General features: G+C 36.2%; 1 protein-coding gene across 1 annotated transcript in view; it reads right to left on the bottom strand.

Moving 5' to 3' along the window:
* The window catches only part of CDH19 (cadherin 19), a 102,374-nt gene that overhangs the window by 44,157 nt on the left and 32,684 nt on the right, over positions 1-25,533 (bottom strand). Inside the window, exons 4-7 of the mRNA XM_030337030.1 lie at positions 11,441-11,560; positions 9,892-10,056; positions 2,652-2,833; positions 1,855-2,108 (exon numbers count right to left, since the gene is read on the bottom strand). Coding sequence (XP_030192890.1) covers positions 1,855-2,108; positions 2,652-2,833; positions 9,892-10,056; positions 11,441-11,560 — 721 coding nt within the window. The remainder of the gene's footprint in view (positions 1-1,854; positions 2,109-2,651; positions 2,834-9,891; positions 10,057-11,440; positions 11,561-25,533) is intronic.

Here is a 25,533-nt window from a genome sequence, read left to right as displayed (position 1 = left end):
TTATTAGAATTATGTATAATTTAATCTGTTTACTATGTGTTAATTTCTTTCCTCCAAACAATGGAACACTGCTGAGGGTAAAATAGAATGCCCTATCATTTCCTTTGGTATCCATATGGCTTGCCATGGAATGAGTATTAAGGAAGATGTACCCCATTAAAACTCACATTGAAATCATTTAGTATTTGATTTCAAACATTTTTTTGGACATTGTGCTTCCAAAGAAAGAGAAAGAAAGAAAGAAAGAAAGAAAGAAAGAAAGAAAGAAAGAAAGAAAGAAAGGGATGAGTACCAACTGAAATGTGTTCAAGGGGCTATTTTCATCCTAACAAACATATGAAAAGCAGTCTTATTTAAAAGGTACCTCGAAATGAAAGAATATCCATTAGAGACATTAAATGATAGTCTTTTTGGGTGCCTGGCTAGCTCGGTCAATTAAGTATCTGACTCTTGATTTTGGAGCAGGTCATGATCTCAGTTTGTGAGATCGAGTTTTATGTTTATGCTATCAATGCAGAGCCTGCTTGCGATTTTCTCTCTCTCCCTCCCTCCCTCCCTCTGTCTCTCTCTCTTTCTGCCCCTCTCCCACATGCAATGTTTTTAGCTATGTTCATAAGCATCACTGTCAAGCATTTATCATCCATTGCCTTAATTATACCATTACAATTAGATCACTGTTTCCAACACTTATTATGAATTATGATATATAAATATCTTGATCCTTAAAGCATTTTCTAGAGTTATGTATTCTTCAGTATTCTCAAAAGAACAATATGTAGGTGAATAGATATATTACTTCTAAAAACATCTACATTCCTTTACTGGGTATAACTGTATACACATATAAGTAACACCACATATATACTTACATTTATAACTCAAACTACTATTACTAAATAAGAACTATATCGACATATTAGAAGGCAGTGTTAGGGATTACAGTGGAAAAGTGGGAGCATTCCTCTTTCTCAAGAAGTTTCTTCTTTGTATCATAGCCCCTACAAAGTGCAAAGCAGTAACCAGCATCTACTAAGTACATGGAAGTTTGTATAATTCTCTGAACTGTGAAGAGTTGAAAGCAGATGAGTAAGGGAAGGTGGTGGAAGGAAACATGTAACAGGTTTTGTTGTTGTTGTTGTTGTTGTTGTTGTTGTTTTGTCTAACGAGGCTTACAGCACAAATACTGGGGAAAAAAATGAAGGTATAGTACCTGAAAATAGACTAGTTTAATAGATGGCAAATACTGTTTAATATTTATTTCTAACTGATTGGACTGATTTCATTTTTACTACTTTAAGTGGTATCCTGTGAAGGCTTTCTCAATTTTGGAAAATAAATTAAATAATATTTTTTATTTTTTTATAAGTTTATTTATTTATTTTCAGAGGGAGAGAGAATCCCAAGCAGTCTCCACACTGTCGGCACAGAACCTGACACGGGGCTAGATCTCATGAACCGTGAGGACATGACCTGAGCAGAGATCAAGAGTCTGATGCTTAACCGATTGAGCCACCCAGGCGTCCCAAATTAAATAGTATTTGAATGGACCATAGGTCACCGGCTTTGCTTCTGAACTGATGCAGTCAATGGTTTCTTTTCCCTCACCTACTTGCCCCCAATCAATAGAGCTGATCGCATTGAAGTTTGGTTGGGGATTGCCTATTTCTTGCACAACTGCAGTTGCTTATTTCACTGCAACTTTATCAATAGTGAGCTCCCTGTTTTCACAAGGTTAAACTGTTGCGAATTTGAAAAGTACCAAGAAGAGAAAGAGAGATCCATCTCTGTTACATTATCTTCAAGCTAACTTGGATTCACTCATTTAGGAAGCCAGAACTAGCCTTCCAAACATACCTGATTGGAGAGTTCCTCTGATCCGGATCTGTGGCAGAGACCGTGCCTACGAATGATCCATGCGGTCTGCCTTCGAAGACTTCAAATAGGTAATATGGGAGGAGGAAGACAGGAGGCTCATCTTCGTCCTCCACCTGGACCTTAATGAGGGTGCTGGAAGCTTCCACATGGTATTTCAGGAGCTGCTTATCAACGTGGCGGTTTTTAACATTTGCTCTAATACGATAGTCATTCTGGTGCTCGAAATCCACTTTCTACAAAGAAATACAGCGTACACAAGAAGAAATGGCTTCAGTAACCTAAGTCATTACTTGGAAAAAAAAAGTTTGGGTTATTAAGTCTCAGTTGCTTTTTAGTTAGGTTTCGTTCTTTAGGTAGTTGGTAGGATCCCTCTGATAGTATCATTAAGCAGCTGCATAGCAAATCCTGCCACGTGTTTTGTTATTTACATCTAATGTTTCGGAATAATAGCTCTATTTTTAATTTAGGATTAAAATTATACTTTTCTGTTCATAAATTTCTTACGGAATTGAGAATTTAAGTCTTTCCCAAAAGTTTGTCCTTTAAAAATCTTAAAAAAAAATAAAAAATTAAAAAAAGACTGTTCTTTGAGTAATTTGAGAGTCTGCAATAACTCTCTCTCATCTCTCAGCTCCTTTGCTCCCTAAATCATAAATCACAGGTTCTCATTTCAATTACTTAATAAAGCAATAACTAACTGGCTAAACAAAATGATTTCATGTACTTTGATTTGAATTTGTATTATGCTGCAAAGTAAATATTGTTCATACAGCTACCTTTTTTAATATCACTATTCCTTCTTGTGTCTCATTATTAGTAATTATGTCAAATGTTTGAGAATCATCTTCAATGCTGTAATCCATTTCTGCATTTTCTCCAATGTCATTATCATATGCCATGATTTTTCCTATAGAAGTCCCAGTGGGTGCAGCTTCAGAGACAGTCAAACGGTAAAAACCTTTAAAAGCAAAATTCAAGAGATATCACACAAACAATAAATATAAGAAACTCCTGAATATAGCACCCTTTTTTTGTGTGGACTATGAGAAAACCCATACCCTCACTTTCCACCAGTCACTTGTTTTTTTTTTTTTTTTAAATCAATATCTATCGATCGATCTATTGGGCTATCTATACTTTCTTTATTTTTGTAATCTGTATTTTATTTTCCCTAATATCCTACTTGAGCATCTATTATTTTCTCTCAAATATACCCTTGGAAGTCCTATCACCAGTACATATAATTTCCAAATTTCTATCCATATGCATACTTCGTCAATAGTTTTGAATTTATTTTTTTATTATATCCTTCAACCATCCGAATTGATAAAAAAGAGTTTTCAATTTCACTCAAGCATTCTCTGATATCTAAAGTTATCAGTAAATGTAAGTGTGGATTAAAGTTGGAAAAGCCTAAAACAAATAAGTGAACTCTAAGTGTAATAGTTTGATTTTTACATTCTGAGCCTGAGTGCTTTGGCCATAGTGGAAATGAAAACAAACAAACAAAAAAGATAGATCCATGGGAGTCGGTGAGTGGATGTGGTAAGACAACCATGCTGGAGTCACATGACCCTATGGTTTTGGTCATGTGAAAACAATGGCAGTTATATTTGAAATACATAGATATAAATATAAGTAATTGAGCTCTGTTTATTTTTCAGAATTGACTTGCATAAAACTGATAAGGAGTTAGCTATTTGTAAATTATTATTTGTGATTTCTGTTAAAATGTGAGAAATAATCATATATGTCAATATTCTAAAGAATGAAACTTTGTAGAATTTTAAAAAGAGCATGTAATAGAATGTTTCTTTAAAGAGATTCTTGTCTTTTGGGGGTGCCTGAGTGGCTCAGTCGGTTTGGTGTCCGACTGAGGCTCAGGTCATGATCTCACAGTTTGTGAGTTCGAGCCCCACGTCGGGCTCTGTGCTGACAGCTCAGAGCCTGGAGCCTGCTTAGGATTCTGTGTCTGTCTTGTGCTCTGTCCTTCTCTCTCTCCCTCTCAAAAATAAACGTTAAAAAAAATGAAAAAAAAACAGATTCTTGACATTTTTAGACGTATAGAGCAAGTCACTTCACAGATTGCCTTGTGAGATTGTCCCTCCCTTTTTGTTTATTTTTTGGGCATGGGAGAAATGTGATTTAAAAGGTGTCAATACTTTTCCTATTTTCAGGAAGTAACAGCTTAATTGTGCTGCAGTGTTTTTTTTCCCCTCCGCTGCGGGAAAATGTATAGTTGAGAAAATATAATTTCAGGAAGAGGGAAGAGCAAGCCAAAAGGCCACCAAGCCAGTGACCGAGAGTAGGTCAGTTGCCTGGTGTTGGTTTGTCCACAAGCAAGGGCTAGAGCGCTAACACAAGAGCTCCCAGACGTAATGGAACAAGACTGGATGATGGCAGATTATTTAGGACAATGGAGGTTATGTGAAGGCCTCTGACTGTTTCTTTGTGACGCCGTAAAATGTTTAAGTGCTATGATCTGGTATGCATTTCGACAAGATCACTAAAGTTGTGCTGAGAGTAGAGAAGAGGGGAACAAAGGTAGAAGCAGAGAGGCTAGATGGGGGCCAGATTAAGAGGGTGGTATGATTGAAGGTTGCAAATGGAAGTTGGTGAGAAATGTTCAGATTATGGATATTTTTAAAAGGTAGAGCCAAAAGGATCTGCAGAGGATTGAGTTTTGGATATGAGAAAGAACAGAAGGGAAGGTGACTTTCAAAATCTTAAACAAAGTAAGTTTCTATTATCAGGATATATTGTATGTGTGTACATTTGTGTGTGTGTGTGTGTGTGTGTGTGTGTGCGCGCGCTCACAGAATATTGAAAATCATGCAGGATTGATCATCATTTCACTCTGGGTTAGAAATTAGAATTGACCTAAATTTGACGCAGTGCAATCTGAGTTGGATCAGTTGAATTGAATTGAATTAGAATTGAATGGGTGAGATTTTGCCCTGAGCGATATGAAGGCTGGGGAAAATCTGTAAAAAGAGGGTTAGAGGAGGAGGCAGGTATGACCAGGAAGTCAAATATATGTCCAGTTTAAATGTATATAACTTAAAAATCAAGATATTGAGTAGATAGTTGGATATACAAATCTGGGGTTCACAGGAGAGGTTCATACTAAAGTTATATATTTGGGAGTTGTCAGCATAGAAGCGGCATCTAAAGTCAGGTGGCTATAGGGAAACACAAAGGAGTGACTCCGAAGGGAAGAGAAATGAGGCCCTAGGGCTTGGTACCAGAAATACACCAAAGCTTAAAGTATGCAGAGATGAAAAGAAGGCAAAGAAGATTGTTAAAAGTGACTAGGAAGACAGAAGAAAAAGCATATAAGGATAGAGCAACCGCTGTCAAATGCTGCTGAGAAATCAAACTATATTAGGACTGAGAATTGATTGGATTTAGCTGCACATAGATATTGATAGAATTGACCAGATCCGTTAGGCTAAGTAGTACGGGTAAAGCCTTGACTGGAGTGGGCTCCAGAGAGTTTAAAAGACAGTAAATAGGATGATGCATTGGATAACTCTTTAAAACTTGTCTTCTCTAAAGGAAAGAAAATGAAGCATGATTAGATGGATACGGCAGTGGAGTCAATAATGTATTTATTTTATTTTATTTTACTTTGTTTTTTAGATGAAAACAACAGCACCCATCACAGTGTGAATGCTGATAGTAATTAGTGGGCCGAGTGGACGCCCTTGATTGAGAGGTCAGGGAAGATTGGGCATATCAGAGGAGATATGACATAGTTATGTTCAGACGAGGGCAATGGGATTCCAATTACGGAAAGCAGCCTGAACACGAGTAAGGAGACCAGAAAGCTCTGATTTTGGAAGCGTAGTCAACACACATATTTTCGCATGAGTATGGTGTGGGAAAGAAATAGAGAAAGCTGTTTAAAGAGTGAGGTGACTTTATGGTACCAGAATCATGTTCACCTACACTCAAATGTGAACGTAGTAATGTTATCACCTTACACGAGGATTCTGGGTATCTACAAAAATTTTAAAAACTATTTCAAATGTTCTAGTTCATTTGGATATATATAAATTCTACGCATATATACATTGTTATTTATGTTTATCAATGTTAATAGAGATTATATATGGTTATATATATATATATACACATTGTTTTGTATTATATATAGTTATATATTATATATAACACTTATATAATTACATATGCACAACGAAATATATATATATATATTATATGTTATATATATATAAATACATATATGTTATATATATATAAACAAAATTAAAGCTGAGAAAAATTAAAAGAAATAAGGATGGCGGGAGAAGTTTGAAGGGCATTTAGTCTCAATAAAAATCCCTTGTGAGTTCTGCCTTCTGGAGTCTTGAACTTGTGATTTTCCCTTCATCTGGCTAAAACACAGACGAGATGTATTCCACACGTTAACCTACTATTTTTCTACATTTATTAGTTGAGAATCGTTTTTGTCAAGTCCTGCATGTTTCAAATAGAATTACCCACGATCTTCTTGTCTTTAGGACCCACACTTTGTAGAGATAGTCACGTACATAATACTTCTCATAACAGGGAGAAGCAAGTCACAAACTACTGCCCTGCTGCCTAAATTCCATCTAAGGAGGAGCTGTTTCATGGACTCAAAGGACCGATGAGGTGCTGCTCAAATGGTTGGATTTGCAATTATGTAGGATGAATACATTTAAAAATCTAGTGTATTAAAAACAATCTAGCGTATGGCAAGGTGACTACAGCCAATAATACTATACTGTATAACAGGAATTTTCTGAGAACACCTTGGGCACTCTTACCACACACTTGCACATGAGGGAATGATGTGAGTAGATGGGTAATTAGTTTGACTGTAATAATTATGTCACTATGCGTATGAGATCAAAACATCACGTTGGGGTTCCCTGTTGGCCCAGTTGGTTAAGCATCTGACTTTGGCTCAGGTCAGGATCTCATGGTTTGTGAGTTTGAGCCCCATGTCAGGCTCTCTGCAATCAGCGTGGAGCCCACTTCAGATCCTCTGTACCCCCCTCGGTCTCTGCACCTCCCCTGCTCACACTCTTTCTCTCAAATAAATACATAAACATGAGAAAAACCATCGTGCTGTATACATTAAATATATATGATTTTTATTTTTAAAAATGGCATTATACTGAAAATGTTAAATATGAAAATAGCATACAAATAAGCATTCAGATATGTAATATTTCTTTAATTTTTTTAATGTTTATTCATTTTTTGAGAGAGACAGAGTGCAAGTGGGGGAGGGGCAGAGAGAGAGGAACACAGAATCTGAAGCAGGCTCCAGGCTCTGAGCTGTCAGCACAGAGGCCAACACAGGGCTCAAACTTACAAATCCTGAGGTTATGACCTGAGCCAAAGTCCCGTGCTTAACCGACTGAGCTACCCAGGTGCCCCTGTCTTCAGACACTTTAAAAGCTGCATCACATTTACGCACTTTAAGATTTTTGTCACACACACAAAAAATGCTCATCGTCTTTTTACCCAGGGGCCTCTCTAATATTTCTTGAAAATTCAGAAGATCTGCTAACTCTGGGCCTGGCACAAAATAGCTGAACTGAACAGTATCTGCATGTGTGTGTGTGTGTGTGTGTGTGTGTGTGTGTGTTGGGGGGGGGTTGGGTGGGTGTGCATTTGTATGCGTGTGTTTGATCTACTTTTCTCTTTGACACATGCATATGCATCTTCCCTATCATGATAATTGGTCATGATTTCCAGAATTGCTTGTAAATGTATTTCTGTAGGTAGGACAGAATGCCCTGGGGAGGGGGTGGGAAGAACTTCTTTAAAAAAAGAAAAAAAAAGAATTTCTCCTAAGAATTTCCGAAGAAATCCCTTCTGGAGCATACCAAATGATTTAGCTTGTATTCAGTACTTGAATTGTCAGAGCAGGTGTGGCATATTCATAATACATAAGTAAAAAATAACTACACATATTATACATGCATGGTCAGTTAATTTATGACAAAGAAGCCAAGAATATGCAATAAGAAAATGTCAGTCTCCTTAATAAATGGTGTTAGGAAAATTGGATAACCAAATGCAAAGGAATGAAACTGGACCATTGTCTTGCACCATACCCCAAAAATAACTAAAAATGTATTCAACACTTGAACTAAGACCTGGAACCATAAAACTCCTAGGAGAAAACAGGCAACAAGCTCCTCAGCATAGTCTCAGTGATGCTTTTTTATCCTGCTACGAAAAGCAAAAGCAAGAAAAGAAAAAAAAAATAAGTGGGCTATAACACACTAAAAAAATTCTGCCCAGCAAAGTAAACCATCAAAAGGATGAAAAAGCAACTTACTGAAAGGGAGGAAATATTTGCAAATCATACATCTGATACGAGGCTAATATCCAAAACATACAGAAACTCATACAACTCAATATCAAATGCTACTACTATTACTAATACTAATAATGATAATATTAAAAATGGGCAGAATATCTGAATAGACATTCTTCCAAAGAATGCATACAGATGGCTAACAGGTACATGAAAAGATGCTTGATATCATTAATGATCAGGGAAATTCAAATCAAAATCACAATGAAATATGACCTCACCCCTGTTAGAATGGCTACTATTCAAAAGACAAGAAATAACAAGTGTTGGTGAGGATGTGGAGAAAAAGGAACCCTTGTGCACTGTCGGTGGGAATGTATATTGGTGCAGCCATTATGGAAAAGAGTAATGGAAAACAGTATGAAGGTGTCTTAAAATATTAAAAATAGAAATATCATACAATCCAGTAATACCACTTCTGGATATTTAGCCAAAGAAAATAAAAACACTAACTAGAAAAGATAGCTGCACTCCCATGTTTATTGCATTATTATTCACAATAGCCAAGATGTGGAAACTTAAGTGTCCATCAATGGATGAAAGGGTAAAGAAATTATGACAGACAGACAAACACACACACACACACACACACACACACACACACACACAAACACACACACTAGAATATTATTCAGCCACAAAAAATAATAAAATCTTGTCATTTGCAACATGAACGGGTCTCAAGGGCATTATACTAAGTGAAATAAGTCAGAAAAAGACAAATACCATATGATCTCTATTACATGTGAAATTTCATATACGTATATGTAATATAAATCATAGGTGAATATAGAAATGGGCAAATTTTTTTCCTGTTCTTAGTCTAAATATAGTGAATAAAGATAACATAAAACATAAAAAATAATTACCATTTGAAATCATCACTTGTAGTAGGTAGAAAAATGAATTCCTCAAAATACCCGTGTTCTAATACCCCAGAACCTATGAATATATTATGTAAAGGGACAAAAAGCAATCCAGGCTGCAGGTGGAATTCATACTGCTATTCAGCTGACCTTGAGATGTGGAGATTGTCTTGGTTTGTCCAAGGGGACTCGATCTGATCACATGACTCCATGAAAGTGAAGAAGAGGCAAAGTGTGGGTTGGAGAGACGGCGACGTGTGGAGGATTTGACACCTTTTGATGTGTCTGAGGTGTGTGAGTTATATTCAAGAACCAGAAAGACGCCTCACGGAGCTAACAGTGTCCTGCCGCTGACGGCCTTCAAGGAAACAGAGCCCTTATTCCTACAAACGTAAAGAACTGAATTTTGCCAATAACCAAATCCAAAGAAATGGATTCTCCCCTGGACCCTCTAGAGAGGAAAATAGCCCTACAGACACCTTGAACTTAATCTGGTGACATCTGTGACATATTTCATTCAGGTAACAATTTGTTTAAGGCACGAGGTTTGTGGAAATTGTTACGGAAGCAATTAGAAAAAAAAACACATTACCTTCTCATTTGTATTTGACTTTTCACACTAATGAAAATAATCACACCTTCGAATAATTAATACATTTATTTTATATAGTGCTGTGGCGGTGCTTTAGATGCAAACCCTAACATCTGTGTGTATTTAGCACATGTATAGTTTTATTGTAATGAAAATTCACGGTGTTTTCTACTTACTTTCCTTAAATATAGGCTTATTGTCGTTAACATCAGAAAGTTTAATTAACACACTTGTTGTTCCCGACAGTCCTCCTGGCTGACCGAGCATATCTTTGGCTTGAATAATTACCCAATACTCATCTTGCAGTTCTCTATCCATTTTAGAAGATGTTCTTATGATTCCTTAAAACATGTAATAAAACTTCAATTATTATTTCATTATTAACCATGCATCTTTCCAGTTAATTTCCTAAGAATTCCATCATACACTCATTCTTTTGATACATTTTAAATGACTACAATGTGCTAGACACTGCCCTGGAGAGCATAAATAACAATAAAATAATAAATTAAATACCAACTCTGCCTGGAGTTTAGAGTAGTCAACACAATACTAAGAACACTAGTAGACCCCTAATAAAATGCTATGTTCATATACTCTTGGGTAAAAAAGAGGAATGTCTTATTTTTACCTCAAACGATTTTCTGCTATCTTCTCTAACATAATGTTAGTGTGCTACAGTTAACTTCTCCTTTAAATTTGAAAGAAGTTAATTATAAGTAAATGCGTACATTACAACACCAAATGTATGCAAGATATATTGTGCACCTGTGATGTTAAAGTCTATTTTAAGTTATGATACATGAAGAAGGATTTGTTTTTGACCGACAGTTGTTCATAATACAGATCAATCTATAAACAGATTTTCAAATTCAAGATGGACTATAATAAATATAATAAATATTCTATAAATTTATTCTATAAAATTCTACATTTTAGAAAATGTTATAGAAAATTTTCTAAAAAATTACTTAGTAAAAAAATTATTATCACTAAAAAAAAAAACTAGGAAAGGGCAGAACAGAAGACAACGGGATGCTGGGCTAAAGATTTGGGGACCATGAACACAAACATAAGAAAGAGAATGGCCAATCCTCAATGTATCTGTGGAAAAGTGTTCATTAAAAATCGTGAGACCTGTAAATACAAAAACAGATAAGTTGGACCATATTGTGATAGCATTTGAATTGTGGACTGAAGTGTTTTATAACTGTAATCTGTTATATGAATCCCTATAGAAAACATAGAACGTATGAAAGAGACACTGCCAGTATTCTCCCTAGGTTTGACTCCAGAGAGAATTGGGAGTGAAGGTGAATCTCATTGTGGTTTTAGTTTGCATTTCCATGACGACTGGGGTTGATGAGCATTTTTAATATGCTTGTAGGCTTTCTGTACATCAAATGTTGGTCAACTGCTTTAAAGGTCTTTCACCGTATTTTTAAACTGTTTTTTTTTCTCTTTCTAAGTGTTTTGTCATAGTCTTTGCATATGTTTTATACCTTATATACGAGTGATTTGTAGTGTGGATTTGGAAATTCAATCTCTGAAAGTTAGAAAAATCAGCTAAAGGACTAAAAAAAATTAAGTGTCTAAAATACAACCCATTTATTTCTGGAAACTTCAGGTCTACTGTACAGCACGTTTGGAAGCAGATTTTTTTTTGCTCTGACATTTGCCTACTTAGAATCCTGCTGAACTGCACTTTGTTTCATTTAGAAATACCTGTTGTTGGTTCAATGGAGAAGTAGGGCTGGCCTTGTAGTAAACTGTACAAGAGACGAGCATTATTGCCACTTGAAGGATCATCAGCATCATTTGCCGTCACCTGGATGACTAATGTTCCTGAAGAAAATATGAATAGTAACAAGAAATTAAGACTGCGGTCTTATCGAACAATGAATTCAGTTCTATACGGCATTTTCTCTTTAGCAAGCAAGGTGAAGACATACAATGAAAACCTAGCCCTCCTTGTTCAGAATTACAAAACTGATATCATTCTGCATAGACAAGAGAATATAATCTCATACAAAAGAGCCCTAATTCATATGTGTGTGTATATATATATATATACACACATATATATACATATATATGTATATATATGTGTATATATATATGTGTGTGTGTGTGTATAGCTTAGATGTTTGTTAAAATTTTATATTGTATATAGAATTCATATACACACACACACATATATATATATGAATTCTATATATAATATAGAATTTTAAACAAAGATCTAAGCTATAATGAAATATAATTATTTAACAATGCATTACAATGTCCATTTCATGATCTTTCAAAAGTGTGTTATATCATTAGTGGAAGAATCAAAAGGAAATTGGAAGCAGTTCACTTTAAACATCACTCTGTGAACTGTGACTCAAAGTCACAGAATGTTGATAAAATGTGAATAAAATTGAAATGAGCTTGCAATAGTATCAAGTTGAGGATGGGCACAAGTATCTTCCTTATTTAATTCCCTTCTATAACATACTTACGTTGAAGAATTCTTTTTTTTTTTTTTTTGGTATAGTACAAAGCAAAACCCTGTCACATATTGATGACATAAAATGTTCTTAATTGAAATTCAATAACAATCAGTAAAACACAATGAGAAGTATCTGTACATTTAAACTTAATGCTTAAATTAAACATCTTCCTTTAAAAGTATTGAGCTTTTTAATCATCTTTATGTAAAGTTGGGATAGCATTATAGGTCTTGTTGAAAATCTGCATTTATGGAAACATCATGTTCTGGGTCAGTAAGAATGGCAACATGAATATCACAGAATCAAATAGTCTATGCGATTTCCTGTACTACCAACATCATTCACGTTTCCATTACAATCTTGTTTTGTAAACCGAGACATTCTAATGGGAAGCCCTTCTACTTGTCAGTAATAAAGTTGTTGAAACTTTTACCGTGGCCCTCAAATGTATGTAGTATCTGCTCTTTCGTCGTAGTATTTTATTAGTCATTTAGCACTTGCTTTGTACTGCACAATCACTCAAAATGTAAACACCTTAGGTTCAAGTGTTTTACAATACGTTCCCTTCGATTGTCATGACATGGATGGACCTTAAGGGCATTATGCTAAGCAAGATAAGGCAGACAGAGAAAGACAAAGATATCACGTATATGTGGAATCTAGAAAAGCTGATCTCTAGAAACAAAGGGTAAATTGCTGACTCACAGAGGCTGGGAGACCTGGATAAATGGTGATCAAAACCAACAAAGTTGCCGTTAGGAAATGAATAAGTTCTGGAGAGCAAGTGCACAGCATGGTGACTCTAGGCCACCATATTGTATTGTATGCTTTAAAGTTCCTAAAAGACGTGATCTTAAATGATCTTCCCCGCCCACACACACAGAAGGATATGATGTGTTGAAGATGCTATCAACGCTATCTAATGTTAATATCATTCTAATTATCTGATTTTGTTTTATTTGCTTTAGTTGCTGCTTTTTCAATGACATCACAATTCATTAAATACAGGTTAAACCACTTTAAACCTTCTTAGATATTTTCTAAAAGGTTTTTCTAAAACAAAATCAAAAGAGAGGGGTGCCTGGGTGGCTCAGTTGGTTGAGAAGCTGACTTTGGCTCAGGTCATGATCTTAGGGTTCGTTCATGAGTTCGAGCCCCACATGGGCTCCCTGCTGTCAGCTCTGAGCCTGCTTCAGATCCTTTGTCCTCACCCTCCCTCTGCCCCTCCTCTGCTAGTGCTCACCCTCTCAAAAATAAATAAAACATTTAAAAAAATATAAAGTCAAAAGAGAGAAGCTTACATATTTTCCTAATCAGAAATTTAAATACTGCAGAAATCTTCACTAGTCAAGTAACATAAACTGTAATAATAAATAAACGTCAGAGTAGTCAAGAAATTAAAAAAAATTGATATGTTTTATATATATATGTTTTCCATTTATGTTTTCCTTGTCATTTGTAAGAGAACACATGTGTACATGCACTTGCAGTTAGGAATTAGCCATACACAAAATTTAAGCAAAATATCACTATAAGACCAATAACGTGTCCTTCAGTGAAAAAAATCAAAATTGTTCCAAAGTCCCCCTGTCCCCTCCTCCTTCTGTTACCAGTTAAATATAGGTAAAGGGATACTGGGTGATTTAAACAAATAGCTTTCCAGTTTCTACTCATTCTTATACAAACATGTGTAACTCTTCCTTTATCTGTCAGTAATCATAGAGCTGCATTACTCACATTTGAAATCAAAATGAATAGCACCAAGATGCCCTTTCGCATAGAGCAGCCTTGCCAGGCTTACATAATCACTGCTTTTATGACATGCTTATTGTTTATTGCAAGAATCGCTCTGGTCAGTTTTATGAAGACTGTGGCTCCAGTCTCCTGGCCATCCCGTTTCTCAACAACAACCCACCCATCACTATAAATTTAAGTTGCTTCTAAAATATTACGGGGACTATTCTAGATAAGAACATAGTTCAGAGAGACCCAAGTCAGCATGCTTAAGGAACTGTTTTAGAATGTTTATTTTCCTTTTTAAAAATTTTTTTTAATGTTTATTTATTTTTGAGACAGAGAGAGACAGAGCATGAACAGGGGAGGGTCAGAGAGAGAGGGAGACACAGAATCTGAAACAGGCTCCAGGCTCTAAGCTGTCAGCACAGAGCCGGACGAGGGTCTCGAACTCACGGACCGCGAGATCATGACCTGAGCTGAAGTCGGACACTTAACCGACTGAGCCACCCAGGCGCCCCTAGAATGTTTATTTTCATAGGAGAAGGCATTTTGAATTTTTCATTACAAAAATTCAAGGATGTTTTAACATTAGAAAATGAACCTATATAATTCGTGGCATTAAAGGCTTAACAAAGAAAAACATAAGACAAAAATTCTCATTAGATACATAAAACACATCTGAAAATATCCCAGTTCCATTTGCAATAAAAATTCAGGGAATTACAAGAAAAAGACACCTTCTTAAGTCTGATGGAGGGCATTTTTAAACTTTGACAGCAATCATATTTACCTGTGAGATGTGAAAACTTTTCCTTCTGAGGTAGTTAAAAAGCAAGAAGTTTATTATCACGCTATTTTGGGCAGCATTGTAGGAAAGCTCCTAGACAATGAAATGAGGCAATGCCATGCATATAGAAATGAAAGATTAAAAATGATGACAGGGGCGCCTGGGTGGCTCAGTCAGTTAAGCATTCCACTTTGGCTTAGGTCATGATCTCGCGGTTCGTGAGTTCGAGCCCCACGTCAGGCTCTGAGCTGACAGCTCAGAGCCTGGAGCCTGCTTCCAGTTCTGTGTCTCCCTCCCTCTCTGCCTCACACTGCATGCACTCTGTCTCTCTCTGTCTCTCAAAAATGAAAAAAAAAAAAAAAAAAAAAAAAATAAAAAAAATGTTTTAGTGATTCAAAAACAATATTTTTGTTTGAAAATCAAGCAGAATATACATATAAAAACTTTAGAGAATATTAAATCATTACATTAGGAAGGTCATAGGAACACAACAAGGTACACAAAAGTCCATTTTTATTTTTACCAGAAATATATATCTCTAAAATAGTTCAATTAAATACCTAATATATATAAGAAACAAATATACTCAGGAATATCTAAACAAAAGTTGTTAAAGACCTCAACAAAGAAAATAAAGAGACATTAATGATCAAACATGGACCAAAATACTGGGTTTATGAAATGACCATCTAGAAATACCAACAGACAGATCCATAGTGTAAATGCTATCCTAATCAAAATCTTAGCAAGTTGTCTTACTGGATAAATTAAAAATCTGACTTGAAATATACATGGAAATGCAAAGGATTAAGCAAGACAGACATCTCTGATAAGGAACATCTGGAAGACGTGTACTAACAGGAAGCAGGGCTTATGACATAACTATGGCAATAAAGACAATAGAACATAAGCCCCTGGAAGAACAAAAGAAGACAAACTGACTAGAGATTCAGAAACAAAATCATACACATATGGAGAGCTCACTCATGCAAGGATGGCACAGGTGAGCACTGGAGAACCGTTTCAATAAATGCTACCGGGTCCCCTGGGTATCTGCGTCCATTTATACAGCCATCCATCAGTCATCTCTCTTTTGATCTAGAATTTGACACTTGCTTTACACCATTCACAAAAATCGGCTTAAAATAAATTCTAGATATAAAGGTGAGAAGTGTATAACAAAAATAGAATAATGAAACTTCCATAAAGATAGGAATTATTTTGCATGACATCAGGGAAAGAAGAAAACAAAAGCCAGCCTTTCTTGATTAGGATTGGGTGATTGATAACCTGATATTTGTCTCAAGGCACAAATTCTTTATGTCTTTAGACATACCCATTGATGCCTTTCTCCCAGCCTGCACAGGTTGCTCTAACCCTACCGAAATGGAATTCAGTAGAATATTATTGTTAACAGCGCATTCATTATTCATCAGTGCAAGAAGGGTGGTACATGCCCTACGTATGAACCAACCTGTTTAGCGTCTCCATTCCTTTCATCAACATTTTACTGTGCTCTCACTAAAACCTGACAAAGTCAGTTTAACTACACTAATGGATCAAAAATTAAAGTTTCTCGGGGCACCTGGTTGGCTCAGACGGTTAATTCCGACTTCAGCTCAAGTCATGATCTTGAAGTTCGTGGGTTTGTGCCCTGCATCGGTCTCTGTGCTGACAGCTCAGAGCCTGAAGCCTACTTCAGATTCTGTGTCTGCCTCTCTCTCTCTGCCCCGCCCCTACTTGTTCTCTGTCTCTCTTCCTCTGGAAAACACAGAAACACTAAAAAAAAATTAATTAAAGTTTCTTTAAAGTATATCCTAGTAATAAAGTTATTTCTAAAGGACAACTGATATATATATGTACATTAATGAAAAATGCTTTATACAGATTATTTTCACATTAAGTATATCACCAGATAGATATTCTTCACATGTATTTGCATTATTTAATCAGCCTCTTGGCTTAATTGTGTTTTTATGAACAGTGTCCCGGGTTATCACTAGCCGCCTTTCAGATTTAATCATGTCTTAAAAGGAGACACTTTACTCACTAGCCACACGCCTCGGACACTACTTGTCACACCCCATGTTAAGAGGTACAAGCACAAAGTCAATGTCTCCCAAATTCACTCTGGCTTATTATAATGAACCTACTAATAATAATAAAAGAAAAAAACATTCTGGGCCAAGTGCTTTCCGGACAAAATGCCAGGGAAAAACAACAACAACAACAACAACAACAACAACAACAACAACAAAACAGGATTAAGCAGAGTTGTCCTGGGTAAAATTGGAGGTCTGGTCACTGTTAGTTTCACAAACTCCTCCAGATCTTCCTAGCTGTAATCTGAAACCGGCCCCTGAACAAGGAGGACAGGAGGAGACCAAACATGACACATGCCACTCCAGATTGGCAGGTGGTAGTTGTATTGAGCAAGAGAACTCATTCCTGAGGCTTGTTTTGGGTGTCCTCAAGACGAGTAGTTTTTTCGACCTGCCCACCAAGTCTTGAAAGTCATAAAGGCTTTTAGTCAGTCATATATAGCTTCAGTCCTATGTAATATCCAGACAGTGACAACACCGCATTTCTATCTCAAAGCTGGATTCCTGGGGTAGCTTCTGGGAGAGGAAAACACTAGTGGAAGTCACATTTCAAGGACAGGGGAGGGGCTTAGGAGCCTCCGATCTCCCATGTCCGGCATGCAGGTCAAATGGCAGACACATCCTCTCAGTGACCTCCCTCAACTGTCCACAACCTCACGACTGACTCTTACAATCTTATACGCTCCCCTCTTCCATAGCGTGTCCTCAGCCATCAGCAAGGGGCTTCACTAGCATGGAGGTGGCTCATTGGGTATCTCTGGCTGCACCGAAGGCAGGTGATACAGGCACATTCAAGAAAAACACTGATTAAGACAATAATTCCCAAATAAGTGACAGCTCTTACCACCAAGAATCCCATGACCTGAACCATTGATTTACTAAGTCCTCTGAGCTGGGGTCAGCGCACTTATATCTTCATGTGATTTAATGAATATGGCACATTCACAAGAGTCATCAGGCATGAGCACCTAACATTTGTTTGAATAATGGCACAGGTGCCTCCTTGCGAGGCTGTAAATGTGCACGGCTGTTTTACTGTGGGGGGCGGTGGGTGGGAAGCTTTTATCATCAGAGATATTTTAGTATTCAATAAGGGCAGACTCTTCTGGCTATCCTTCAAGCCTTGCTGGGTAAATTTAGTAGGGGCCTCTATGTGTCATAACGTCCTTGAGGCCAACGGAGGGAACAAAAAAGGCAGCCAAATGATTGTACTAGGGGGGAAACAATGTGCCCACCTGGCCTTGAGAATGAGGTTGGCAGCTTTAGGAAACTGACCTGGCTGTGCATACCTCATGTTAGCTGGGGGGGGGGAAGGGGGGGGGAGGTAAGGAGATGAGTTGGTGGTGGGATATGCCAGCTCAGGACCCTAACCTTTCCCTTTCTTTTAATGGTGTGTGTTCCATTCCAGGGATATTCTGTTTCAATTGGTCCGGCTTGCAGCAGGACAATGGTATCCCAGTGAGGAGTGAATCGTTTCCTTCAACCAGAGGGGTGGAGTAATTTACCCATCCTGGTGAGACATCTCATGGCAAATTCCAGTAAACAACTCTTTCCTTAGGCATGATGGGGTTTAGTGTTTCAGAAGCACAGCATGTTAATTCAAGGTGAGAACTGGGGCAATGGCGATGTCCCCTGACTTCCATACCTTTAAGGTACAGGGCATTGGCTGCCTTAACTGGATCCCCCAGTCTGGCGTACGGGGCAACAGACCCTACTGATGGGTCATTCAAATCTATTAAAGTCTGGGTCATGACTTTAGTCTACTTGGCCAAGGTAGTTTTATTTGTTAGTAGTTTCATCTGCTGCTTTATATTTCAATATTTTCTTCTCACCAACTGTTCCTTGTGCACTACAAGGGAGATGGAACCTCCATTCAATATCATGTCCTTTTGCTCAGTCTTGCATATCATGACCTTTGAAAGGTGGCCCTTCATCATTATCTATTCATACACAATGCTCAGCTTCTCTAATCTCCTGGCTCACACAGTGACCAGGGAAACCTTGGGTTAAGCCAGATGCAGTTTCCATGGAAAATCAGGCATGTTTAAAATCCTCTCTTTAAAGCTATTTTTTTGCAAAAGGACTTTATGAAAAATTTAACACAATATTTGACTTTACCCATTTTCTCAGCAATACTATATTACAAAAATATACTATTACATAGGTAACACAGGATGTAAACTTGTACTAAATTCTTGAGAGGAAAATCGTAGTTTAGTAGTCTAAACCGTGGGAACTGGGAATATACTTCAGTTTGCCAATATACTTCATTTGCTGTGACACAAGTTACAAAATTATGGTGAGATAACGGCATATTAACATAAGACAAAATATTTATTGTATGTGAGAACCTACATAGAAATGACACTTTGTAATTATTCGTAAGTGCTAAAACTTACAAGTCTATGTAAAATTTTTGAAGGTCAAAAGCATTATTGACAGCATGAATACGATTTCTCGACATGTTAGACTTATTCTCCCATCAAGAGTAAAACCTAATGTAAGAATAGTATAACCCCATCAATATTGATTTATGTGGAATTCATTCAGTATTAAGCAGAGGTATTACAGAGGACTGAATGATTCTCATTCAGAAGTTTGGTTTAATATTAGTAACAAAACTTTATTAGATGATATCTCATATTTCACACTGAATACTTTATCTTCTTTATAGAGATTATGGGAGATATCCATAAAAATGTAAAAGAGTGATAAATTTTGATATGCAGGTTAATTGAGATATCATGTAGGCAGTAGAAAAGACAGCAACTTGTGACAAGGACATTTTATATACAAAGTTTCCATTTATTCTAGAGTACTCAATAAACAGTGTGCCCTAGTTAAATATATGTTTGAATGCCAAGATTTGAACTGGTAGATTTCAAAATGACTCATTTATTTTAGTGTGTAATTTTGGTGCGTTAAGTTCAGTGGTAAAAATATTAAACAGATTTTTCTTAGAATGAAGATATAAATTGTCTAATAGGAAAGCTATTTTTACATGCAGTTCTAGTATGAGTACACTTTGATTACTCTGAAGCAAATTTACTGAGAGGATGTTGAATTGCATAATGGCCAATCTTAAGACCAAAGGAAGTGATAATATTTTGACCTACATTCTGATTCTGTGATTTTTGTGACATTAAAACAGATAAGACAGTAGATAACTTAGTCAAATTATAATGTTCAGAATTCAAATTCATGATAGAAATAATGTTCTAATCGTGGATGTGCTCACTGTTTCACACTGGGAACTTATTTTATTAGTATGAGGATCATTATTTATTTACAGGGACTGATTGGCCCATCCCTCTTGTGTTTATATTTGAGATGCAATTACTTTTACAATCTAGAACCTCCAAGTGAAACTCAAAAAATAGACATTTTCCCACTTGTCACCTTAAATGTGAAAAATACTCTTCAAATATTTTTTTTTTCGTTTTCCTGTCTACAAGAACCTGAAAATTAGGTCATTCTTGTTATTCTTGTGTTGTATTTTTGACACCTCTACTTTTCATAATGTTAGAAAATTTAAGTCAAATAAATAAACTGTGTTTAAGAAAGCAAACAATATGTTCAGAGAGCAAAGAGTAATCCATCCCAATATCAATCACATTCAAACTCACATGTCCAAAGATATAAATTTCATACAGTTTAATTTTCAAATTCGATATATTTTAAGAAATCAGGGTGTTTGTGTTTCTGAGAATTCTCTGCTACATGTTGAAATTTATTATTATAATTTATGAGGTCAAGAAGTAAAATTATCTAAATTGATTTCAACCACTTTTTTGTTATAGTGGGTAACATATTTATGTCATTTTGATGGTAAACGTTACTAAAGTGAATTTCTTTTTCTACAAGCTTTATTGAGATATAATTGACATACAACATTGTGTCAATTATGGCATACAATGTGATGAATGATATACACAAATATATTGAGAAATGATTATCACAATAAAGTGAGTTAATACCTCCATAATTACAATTTTACTTTCTTGTGGTGAGAATAGTTAAGACCTAATGTCTTGGTAACCTTCCAATATGTAATACTGTAATGTTACAGTTTGACCAACACTTCCTCATTTTCCCAAGTCCTAGACCCAGCAATCGTCATTCTACTCTGTTTGTACAAGTTGAAATTTTTTTAAAAAGTGTACATATAAGTGAAATTATATAGTATTTGTCTTTCTCTCTTTTGCTTATTTCACTTAGCTTAATGCCCTCAAGGTCCATCCATGTTGTCACCACTGGCAATATTTCATGTTTTTTATGATTGAATAATATACCATTGTGTGTATATATATCTATCTCTCTCTCTTTATATATATGTGTGTGTGTATATATATATACCATATCTTCCTTATCTATTCATCCATGATGAACACTTACTTAAGTTGTTTCCATGTCTTGTCTATTGTAAATAATGCTGGAATGCACGGGGAGGTGTAGATATCTCTTTGAGACAGTGATTCCATTTCCTCTGATACATACCCAGAAGTGAGTTGGCTGGATTATATGGTAGTTTTATGTTTAATTTTTATAAACCTCCATACTCTTTTCCATAGTGGTTGCACCAATTACCATTCTCACTAACAGCGCTCAGTTTCTCTTTTCTCTCTGCATTCTTTCCAACACTTATTTGTCCTTTTGACCATAGCCATTCTAGCAGGTGTGAGGTAATATCTTCTTGTGGTTTTGATTTGCATTTCCCTGAACTGATTAGTGATATTGAGCATCTCTTCATGTACCTGTTGGCCATATGTATTGTTCTTTGGAGAAATGTCTATCCATACCTTCTGCTCATTTTTAATTGGATTATTTTGGGGGATTGCTATTGAGTTGTATGGGGGTCCTTCTATATTTTGGATATTAACCTCTTAACTGATAGATGGTGTAGAAATATTTTCTGCCATTGTGGAAGTATCCTCTTTAGTTTGATGATTGTTTCTTTGTGCAGAAGCCTTTTTTGTTTGATGCAGTCCAATTTGCTTATTTTTCCTTTTATTGTTTCTATTTTTGGTATCATATACAAAAAATCATTGCCAAGACCAATGTCAACATTTTTTCTTATGCTTTCATGTCCAATCTTTAGTCCTTAAGTTCATTTTTATGAGTAGTATAAGGGTCCAATTTCATTCTTTTGCATGTGAATATCCAGTTTTCCCAACACTAACACTATTTGTTGAAATGACCATTGTTTTTCCCCACTGAGTATACTTAGGTACAGAGTATTGCTCTGGCCAGGACTTCCAGTACTATGTCAAAAAAAGTAGGGTGGGCATCTTTGTCTTTTTCCTGATCTTAGAGGAAAATATTTCAGTGTTTCAATATTGAGTATGATTTTCACTGGGGTTTTGTCATATGTGGCTTTTATTATGCTCAGGTATGTCCTTTCTGTAACTGATTTACTGAGAGCCTTTCTCATCCTGAAAAAATGTTGAATTTTGTCAAGTGTTTTTTTGGCATCTGTTGAGAGGATTATATGATTTATATTTATATATGTATTTATATATATGATTTATATATGATTTATTCTACTAAGCTGGTATATCATATTTGATTTGCTGTTGTTGAACCATCCTTGCGTCCCAGAGATAGATCCCACTTCATCTTTATATCATCTTTATATCATCTTTTTAATGTGTTGTTGAATTGGGCTGGCTAGAATTTTGTTGACAATTTTTGCATCAATGTTCACCTGAGATACTGACAGGTAGTTTTCCTGTGGTGCCCTTATCTGGTTTTGGTCTCAGAGCAATGCCACCCTTGTAAAATGAGTTTGGGAGTGTTCCCTCCTCTTCAAGTTTTTGGAAGAGTTTGAGAAGGATTGGTATTAATTATTGTTTAAAATGTTTGGTAGAACTTACCAGTGAAGCCAACTTATGGTGGACTCATGTTTGTTGGAATGTTTTTAGTTACTGATCCAGTCTTACTAATAATCTGCTCTGATTTTTTTTCTTGTTTTTTTTTTCCTTTGGCAAGAGAGTGGGAATGAGTAGGGTAGGGGGAGGGAGGGAGGGAGGGAGGGAGGGAGGGAGAGAGAGAGAGAGAGAGAGAGAGAGAAAGAATCTTAAGTAGGCTCCACACCCAGTGCAGAGCCCAACATAAGGTTTGATCCCACAATCATCAGATCATGACCTGAGCCAAAATCAAGAGCTTGATGCTCAACCTGGAGTCATCCAGGTGCCCCTGATTTTCTATTTCTTATGATTCTGTCTTGGTAGGTTGTATATTTCTAGGAATTCTGCACTAAGAAATTTCAAAATGGAGTCATCACTATCCGAAGGCTATCTGCAGCACTTTTGATCGTTGTGTGCCTCAACTCACACCCACAGATTGTCCTTGGATTTTATATCTACCAATATCTCTGTTCATCTTCCAAACCTCATCTACTCACTTCTGTAGCATTTTCACCTATCCATGTACTCATTCTTTTACTCAATCACCCCAAACTTAAGGTACTGTGGGACTCTTAGCCTATTAGATCTTGTATTTTTTGTGTGGAAGAAGGATAATAATTTTATAATTCCAGACCGACAAGTAGAAAAACAATGTTTTTTCTCAATTCTACTTGGTAGTTCTAGTTTTGAGAGTAATTGCATTTCCAATAGAAATGTAATCAGTAAAAGTCCACTGTTACTTGTGAATAAATATGTGTTTAATAAGCAACAAGTAGTTTGTAGTTTTCTTGGTTCTCCCTTATGATGACAATGCTCAAATGTAGATTCCTTTCAGTGCTTCACCAAATAAATTCAAAGTACAGATTCAAATATAATAATTGGTAAACGACTATAATACAATACTAAATAGTTAAGACAACAGATAAAATGTTTGCACCTGTTGCTTTGTGAAGAATGAAATAGGTGAGTAGGGAATTTGGAAGCAAGATCAAAACTCAAGAACCTATAAAATGGCAATGATATGGAAAGAACATGAAGAACTAAGTATAGGTTCAGGTAAAGTAATTCATATTATTCATTATTTAAGCATTGAGATTGAGAAAAACAGAAAAAAATTGCATATACTTCTAAGTGGTTTCTTCAAGGCAAAGTTAATAATTACAGGAATGCTTCAGAGGGAAACCATCTACCCAACAGTTGACACGACAATGGGGATATTCCTCTCTCTCCATAGTAGATGACATTTCTGATAACAGTTGACTATTGTTCTCTTTGTCCCTTCCTCCCACAGAAAGGAATAAAAAGTGCTCATTGATTTTACTATGATTCCATACCGGGTCTGAACCCTGACTGGCACTCTCACAGGATATACTGAATTACACAGATGAACTAAGTTAATAGGCACATTAACCTTGAATTGCAAAGCAAAGAGATATGCACTAGCCAAATACCATATAGAACAAACCAAAGTTTCGTGATCTCTGTTGAATCAACCAGCCTCGTGGCTACACTTGATGTCATGATGCAAATACTGTATGCACACACTGCAATCTCTTTGTAGGCCAACTTTCCAACTCTACAAACTGGCCTTTTTGTACCTTCTGTTCTGTATCTAAAAATCCACCCCTTTGCTCTCAATTACTGCCTTTGTCTCATACTTAATGGATAGAAACAATCACTTATGAACTGGTTTGATATCAACCAAAGTGTTAACCTATTGAAATCTGTCTCCTCTATTATTGCCCTGGATTCCATGGGTCTTTCCTTTCCCAAGAATAGTTTTCCAGGAGCTCCTGAGTAGCTCAGTCCATTAAGCATCTGACTCTTGATTTTGGCTCAGGTCACAATCTCATGGTTCATGGGATAGAGCCCTGAATCAGACATTGTGCTGACAGCACAGGTGGATTCTCTCTCACTCTCTTTCTGCCCCTCACCCTCATGCTCGCTCTCTCTCTCTCTCTCAAAATAAAAAAATAAACATAAAAAAAAAGAGAATAGGTTCCCAGCAGATAAAGCCCCCTTATTTTTCTTCAAAAATACTCTTCTTTGGATCATTCCCTATAGTATATCACTGTGATATTAAATTTCCCACCTTAATAAATGATTAAATAATGATAAGTAACAACAACAAAATCCTCTTTACCTTTATCTCCTTCTACCTAGTGCCTTACATCTCTATTTTTTCCCTGTGGCATAACATCTTTTAAAGTTGGCTAAATTCGCTGTAATTTCCTCTTCTCCATTCATTCACACAATAGAATAATCTTCAGAATATTGCAGCTGCATCAATTCAACCAAAATCACTAGGAGCCTCTTACTTGCCAAATCAAAAGTCACTACAGTCAGTACACTTTGATTTTATTTAACAGAGTTGGAGGATCTCTTCCTTTGTAACACCTCTTTTCATGTCTTTCTTTGTCCTCTATCACTGACCAATCTCATTCATTCTAATTTCCCAGTCAACCCCCTTTTTAATCAGCTCACCTAGTATGCTTTTCTCTTCTCTACCTACGTTCTCTGCCAAGGGGATCTCATCCATCGTCATGCTTACAGACTCGCTCTATCAATCACTCCCATATTGATATAGGCAATTCTTATCCTACCCCGATGTGAATCTTTTTCTAGAATATGGCATGACTGTATTCTTTGTAATCCACTTCAAATATCATTTCCTAAAAGTCCCACCTTCTCCAGTCAATTAATCATCATCATATTTCACTCATAATTAACACTTTCATAATGGAAAGCATCAAGGGTCACCTTATTTAAAATAGTTATTGTTCGCTGTGTT

This window comes from Lynx canadensis, chromosome D3 (genome assembly GCF_007474595.2).
Source record: "Lynx canadensis isolate LIC74 chromosome D3, mLynCan4.pri.v2, whole genome shotgun sequence".
NCBI classification, from domain to species: Eukaryota; Metazoa; Chordata; class Mammalia; order Carnivora; family Felidae; genus Lynx; species Lynx canadensis.
Note: the sequence above shows the minus strand (reverse complement) of the source record. Positions and strands in the feature narration are given on the sequence as shown.